Here is a 7,468-nt window from a genome sequence, read left to right as displayed (position 1 = left end):
AAAATAAATATTTAAAATACTAAAAATTTATTAATAATACTAAATACTTAATTAAAAATTGTAAAAAATAAATAAAAGTTATAAAGATTAAGTAGATTTGCAAATAATACTCGAACAATATTTTTGATTATAACTTAATACCGAACATAATTTTCAATTTTGGATACGGTAACCCAAAAATCCATTTTAATTTTTATAGGAGTACCACTATTTCTACTATCTTTCTCACATTTTCATATAATATCTTTCTTCAATTTTCATTATGTATATTTTATTTTTCAAAAATGAGCTAAGAGTCGCCCCTTAACATATACAAAATTTTGCAAGTAAATGTTGTGTTTTTTTCGATTTCTATATTTGTTTTAAGTCTCATCTTTTTCTTTTTTATTTATTTTACTTATAGTTGTTTAACATTATTTTTATCCTATTCTGTTTTGTTTTATAATTATTTACATATTTTTTTTATAATATTTTTATTTACATTTCATTTTTTTGCTTTCTTAATGTTATTTAAATTAAATATTTTATAAAAATATAAAACACTGTCATATTAATTTTATTATAATTTTTAAAGATAATAAAATTTCAAACTTTTTTTAAAATGAGGAATTTATTTTGAGTAGTTTCTCATAAAAATTATTTTTAAGAGATATTTAAAAAAAATAATTATATTAGATTATATTCTTTAACAATAAATATCTTAAATTATTAAATATCAAATTTTTTAACTTATAACAAATGAGTCTTAAATAAATTATATTATTTTTGAATAAATTGTCATAAAAATTATTTTTTGAAACAGAATAAAATTATTTTTAAAAATAAAAATAAAATTATTTTTTTAATCTATAACAATAAAAAATTTAATAATAATACACTGACAATATAAAATAATTTTACAATATTATAACTATCTAATTTATCACATCATATAATACAATTTTTAAACAAAATGTGATTATTTAATTATGTGTTGACGTATTTCTTTTATTCTCAACAAACAAACCCTTAATATATTGCTATATTTTCTTAACAAGTACGTTAAAGCATTTATTAAAATTTGTCAAAAAATTCTATTTATAGAAAAAAATAAAAAATTAGTAATAAAGAATAGTGTGATAATAAACCTCTCCTCAAGGAGAACTACAAATAGTGCGCACTACATCTTGGAGTGGGGACAGAGTGTGACAAAGACCCTACCATGCGAGATAACAACGTCTACAGACAAAAGCCACATATATATACTATTAGTTTTTCATTATTATATAATAAATAAATAAATTTAAATTAATTATGGAATTATTTCTACTATTTACTATCTTATTTTTTTTATTGGTAGATAGAAAGATAAAAAAACTCTCAATATAAAATCAGAATTAAATTAAAATTTAATAATATAAAATAAAATATAATTTATTATTAGAATAATTTACTGCTGTTATAACAATGTGATTAATTAAATTAACCGATGTTTTTAATATAAAAATGAATTTAGGATATTGATTGAATGGGATGAATGTGACGAGTTAACTATGAGAGATTAAAATGGAAATTTTAGCCGAAAACTAATAGAGAGAGAAAGGAGAGAGAAAGCACTTTAGCAGTTTTATATGCTGCACGCATCCATCCACAGCAGAAAACACAAGGAGGACAAGAGAAAGAGAAAGAAATAAAGCAAGCCCCATTTAAAGCTTTTCTCTTTTTGTACTGTGCACACATCACAACAATAATAACAACAAAAACAAAGATGGGTTTTTGAAACCATTACATAACAAGAGAGAGAAAAAAAATTAGAAGAAGAAGAACAAGAAGATGAAGAAGAAGGTGAATAATGAATGAGGTGAGGTGTATGTTTTTTATTTTGCTACTAAAAAAATGGCTTTCTTCCACAAAGCTGCATGCATTTGACAGCACAAACACAACTCTGTTTTTTTTGTTGTTGTCAGAACAACCAAACAGCAACAAAATAAAAAACCTCAGATCTTGTTTTCTTTTCCTTTTTTCTTAAAGTTATTATTTTCAGCTCATTTTGTTGATAATTTTATTGTGAGGTGTTGTTGTTGTTGTTTGAAAGTTGTATTGGTTGATTTTAGATGAAGGCTATGCCCTTACCCTTTCAGGAATACATAGGAAAAGGGGTGTTAGATTTTGTTGGTGGTGGTGTTTCAAATTCAAATTCAAATTCAAATTCAGATTCATTTTTATCACCACAACAACAAGAACAGTTTCTTCTTCAAAGGTGGAGGAGGGAAGAAAATTGTTGCTATGCTGCTGAGGGCATTGACCCCTCTTCTCTTGTTGTTTTTGACCTCAAAAAAACCACTCCAACCTCTTCCTCTACACTGTCTTCCTCTCACGGTAGCGCCGCCGGAGGAGGCGGTTCCACTGATAGTGCCGCTGCGGCGAAAGACTACAACAACAATAACAATAATATCTCTCAAGTTGAAGGAGGATGTGGTGGAATGGGAATGGAAGATTGGGAGAGTGTTTTGTCTGAATCACCAAGTCAAGATCATTCCATTTTGAAATTGATTATGGAAGATATTGAAGATGCATCTATGGGATTAAGCAAGCTTTTGCAAGTTGGAAATGGTAATGGTAGTGGAAATGGTTCTCATTCTCATTCTCAAGATGTTGTTGAATTCAATGGTTTTAGTTTTATGGATCAACAAAGTTCTGTAGTACTTGACCCTATTCCTTCTACTAATGTCAACAACAACTTTGTAACAAGCATTGAAACTTGTTCTGATTTCCCTTTTAGTAGATTGAATCAAAACCCTATGTTTCATTCTTCAGCTAGTAATAGTAATAATCCTCAGAGTTTGTTTCAATCAATGGAGACACAAGCAGTTAATAATAATCCTCACTTTGTTTTGAACCAAAACCAAGCTGTTTCTCAGTTTATGCCTAATAATAACAACCCTGGTTTGGTTTTTCCTTTTACATATTCTCAGCTTCAAGAGAATCAACAACAGGTTCAGCCTCCAGCTAAAAGACTCAATTGTGGAACAAATTATCAAGTTCCAAAGACACCATTTTTGGATTCTGGGCAAGACATGTTTCTTAGGAGGCAACAGCAGCAGCTTCAACTGCTTCCACACCATCTGCAGCATAGGCCATCATCTGGGGTGATGGCACCAAAGCAGAAAATGGGGGGCGGCGGAGAAGATGTTGCGATACATCAGCTTCAGCAGGCTTTAATTGATCAGCTTTTCAAGGCTGCGGAAATGATAGACGCCGGTAATCCGGAACTCGCGCACGGGATATTGGCGCGGCTCAATCACCAAGTTTCTCCCATTGGGAAGCCTTTTCAAAGGGCTTCTTTCCATTTCAAGGAGGCATTACAATTGTTTCTTCAATCGAACAACAACAACAGCAATAGTAATAATAGCTCTTTGAGCTTCTCACCGACTGGCCTCTTGCTCAAGATTGGTGCTTATAAATCATTCTCAGAAATCTCACCAGTTCTGCAGTTTGCCAATTTCACTTCCAACCAAGCATTGCTTGAAGCTGTGGAAGGTTTCGATCGCATTCACATAATAGATTTCGATATTGGTTTTGGTGGACAATGGTCTTCTTTTATGCAGGAGTTAGCACTCAGGAATGGCGGTGCACCTGCACTTAAGATCACTGCATTTGTTTCACCCTCTCACCATGACGAAATCGAGCTTAGTTTCACGCACGAGAATTTGAAGCAGTATGCCAGCGAAATTAACATGTCCTTTGAGCTTGAGATTCTGACCTTTGAGTCTATGAATTCTGCTTCGTGGCCGCAACCACTTCGTGACTGCGAAGCAGTTGTTGTTAACTTACCTATTGGCTCTTTCTCAAATTACCCTTCGTACCTTCCTTTGGTGCTTCGCTTTGTCAAGCAGCTCATGCCGAAAATTGTAGTAACATTGGATAGGAGTTGTGATCGAACTGATGCACCGTTTCCTCAGCATCTGATTTTTGCACTCCAGTCTTATTCCAGTTTACTCGAGTCACTAGATGCTGTTAGTGTTAATGTTCACCCAGACGTACTTCAGATGATCGAGAAGTATTATCTTCAACCAGCAATTGAGAAGCTTGTTTCGGGGCGTCTGCGTTCGCAGGATAGAACGCTGCCATGGAAAAACTTGATGTTGTCATCGGGGTTCTCACCGATGACATTTAGTAACTTTACAGAGTCACAAGCCGAGTGTTTGGTGCAGAGGATTCCTGGTAGGGGATTCCATGTGGAGAAGAAGCAGTCTTCACTTGTTTTATGTTGGCAAAGAAAGGATCTGATTTCGGTTTCAACTTGGCGATGCTGAGAGTTGAAGGAAACAACAATCTTGCACCTTTTAACTGCCAATTAAAGTTTTTTTATAAATGCAAAGGTGCTTTATAACTTTACTACTGCTTCTATTATTATTGATCTTTTTTCTTTTAATATGCCTTGGCTTACTATGATTCAATGCTAATTTGTCTATGTTTAGGATTTGTTATTTCCACTGATGATGGAAGTAAACTTAAGTCTTAATTAGCAACTGAATGGCAATTTATAAGCTCTCTTATGTGTAGTGATTGTTTTTTTTTGCTTTGAATATCGACGTTCTATTTATGCGTTTTGTCCCATTTGTGAGCTCTCTTACGTCTTAATTAACAACAAAGTAATACAAGTGAAGTCACCCTGTAAAGTTGATTGAGGCTTTGCTTGATCCTTCACAAAGTTTCTCTCACAAAACATACTTTAGTTTAAGCTCATTTGCTATGTTATACTATTTACTTTAGAATGGGGATTCTTTAGTTAGTTTGAAAGTGATTTGCAAAAGTTAAGTTTCACATTGAGTTTTTCTGCTCCCTTGCCGAATTGAATTCTGCAGTTGGGATGACCATGTATTTACTTGGTCATGCTATGTCAGCCGTTCGATTAAGATTGGACAACATGTATTTCAACTTTGCTAACCGGTCCAAAATACAAAGTTGAAATGTGGACCGTCCAATTTGGACGGTCTGTATCTGCAACAACTTGAACGCATGACTGTAGGTAATCCATTTCCTCTTCCATGGCCACCTTGAGAAAGTTCATATTAAGTAATTTTTATGAATAGTTCTTTTGGTTTCACAGTGGTTCTTTCTACATCTCATTCTATAGCCACTTTTCTTATGCTACTTTCAACTAAGATAAATAGCTTCTACCATTATTTTGATGATCATTACTTAATATAAACAAATATGTTATGGACACAATTGTCTTTTGTGAATGCAAATATTTGTAGATTGAAACTAGGTCTAGATATTAGGTCAGGGATTGGTTGGGACAATACTATGTAAGAACTAGATACGTAATAGAGTATTTGGGGCATCTCAAAAGTAGTACAAGACAAAACAAAAAGGTGATACATTTTGGTCTTATTAGAAAAAGTGGAATTGAAGACCATATAATAGAGTATGGCATGCCTTGTTCATTTTGTACTTCAAAGAAATTGTCTATCCTAAGACCAAGCTTAGATAAACAATCTCACTACCTTAAACCTGTTAAATTGTTTGGCTAAATTGTTTTTTAATGAACCTCCCTAATGTAATCACATGGGTCTAGTGCTAGTGGACCCCACTTCAAATTTAGTTTAAGCTCTTGTCTATCTTTAACCTTGGAAGCCTTTCATTTAACTATACTTTCATCAAACACAATCATAATATTTAATGATTGAGGCCATGTTGCATGAGAGTGATGTTTGGTTTCTCACTGTAATTATAATAATAATAATAATTATTATTATTATTCTTTCCTTAGTTTTTCTTTTAAAAAAGAATGATAAAATGACGTCATTTTCATGGGCAATAAGGTACTTTGCTAGTTATCTAGGTCAACTAACAAATTTATGGGCGACATAGTTAGACAAAATATTATATTTTGAATTATAATTCGAAATTTAGCGGTTGTGTAATTTTTTTTAATTATTTTATTTACTAATAAAAAAAAAACTCTGCTAGTTTAGCATCAGATTTGCAAAAATATTTTTTTAATACTATCATTATTGTTTTATACTATGATCTAACCCAAGATGGTAATTCTAATGGTGCATAAACTTGCTTTTAGTTAAGCATGTTGCAAATATTTTAATGATGTTTGTTGGGGATGCATACTAGTGGTCCTTCTGGTTTCTGTCCCACTAATTTCTCTTTTATTTTTATTATAAAAAAACAAAAAGAAAAGAAAAAAGAAAAATAGAAAATGGAGAGGACCACCCTTCAACCTTGGGCAAGTCATCAGTATAATAATTAAAAAGCCAAAATGGTGGTGGTGGGGTTCCTTTATCAATTTGTTTTTTTTAAGCAAAAGAAACTTGGTGGATAATTAAAAGAGTGGTACATGAATAAAAAGAAACATGGATAATGACATGAAAGAAGAAAGAAAAGGAGATATAGTAATAGGGTAGAGTTATTAAATGTGATTTTAACAGAAAAAAAAGGGTAATATTGTGCAGATTTAGAATTACATTGAATGATAAAATTAAAGAAAAAATTTAATCTTCAAAGAATAAATTCGTATTTGTATATATAGCACCCAAAATAAGTTAGTATTAGTATAACTGGGAGTATTTCAAAAAAGATGAGTAGTTAATGTGAAGTTATGAATAATTATTTTTAACTATCGTGTCATATACATGATTGAGAGATAAATTTATATAACTTTTGTACATGTGTGGGATATCAAACGGTAAAATTGACATACCAAGTATGTTTGTTCTTCAAGACCACTATTTATGATATGTAACATCTCAAAGTATATTGTAAAATAAAATAAAAAAGAAGATTTGGAGGATTGGGTTAAAATTCAAATACCAAGTATGGTAGTTCCTCAAGACCACTGTATCTATCATATGAATTAATATCATTTGACTCGTTAAAATACTTACTAAGAAAATTCATTAGGATAAAACTATGGTTAATAGAAAAGGCAGCATAGCAAAAAAGTAACATGACACATGCTAAACTAAAGACTATCACATAAATACAAGACTTGCTAAATCCAAGAATAAATAATTTAAAATAGTAATTCAGAAGATAAGTCCTATTTTAGAAAAAATCTTTCAAAATAAAGGAAGAGATTCAATTCCACTAGAAAAATTCTGAATTAGTAGCTACGTAAAAAGCAAGTTTATTAGCACAAGTATTTTATTTTTTAAAGATATGCGGGCCAAAGAACCTCATTTCTCTAGTAAGGATCAAACAATTATTTTAAACTCAGTAGAATGACATGAACTCAACATCAATTATCTTAAACTCAAGCGCCATGGTCTTTTTGAACTATTCAAATAAACATTGATTGTTTCTAGTGAATATAGGATCATCCACATAGAAACAATCAATTAAAATATCTCCATTATCGCATACTTTGACAAAAATAGCATATTCATTAAGACAACGAGCAAACCCATTGTTTTGGAGGTATTTGTCGATGCGACTATTCCATGCTCTTAGTGTTGGCTTTAATCCATAC

At 31.3% G+C, this 7,468-nt stretch overlaps 1 protein-coding gene across 2 annotated transcripts; it reads left to right on the top strand.

The window, feature by feature from the left end:
- Positions 1-1,565: 1,565 nt before the first annotated feature.
- LOC101512296 (scarecrow-like protein 22) lies at positions 1,566-4,544 on the top strand. Of its 2 annotated transcripts, none has more exons than XM_004515409.4 (2): positions 1,566-1,840; positions 2,121-4,544. In XM_004515409.4, the coding sequence occupies exons 1-2, from the start codon at positions 1,832-1,834 to the stop codon at positions 4,293-4,295; spliced, it is 2,184 nt and encodes a 727-aa protein (XP_004515466.1). In that variant the 5' UTR covers positions 1,566-1,831; the 3' UTR covers positions 4,296-4,544. The 2 variants fall into 2 exon arrangements, with proteins under 2 accessions (XP_004515466.1, XP_004515465.1); XM_004515408.4 differs by having other exon boundaries at positions 2,094-4,544.
- The last annotated feature ends 2,924 nt before the right edge of the window (positions 4,545-7,468 follow it).

The sequence above is a fragment of the Cicer arietinum genome, chromosome 3, assembly GCF_000331145.2.
Source record: "Cicer arietinum cultivar CDC Frontier isolate Library 1 chromosome 3, Cicar.CDCFrontier_v2.0, whole genome shotgun sequence".
Classification (NCBI taxonomy): domain Eukaryota; kingdom Viridiplantae; phylum Streptophyta; class Magnoliopsida; order Fabales; family Fabaceae; genus Cicer; species Cicer arietinum.
This window is presented reverse-complemented; position numbering and strand designations above follow the sequence as displayed.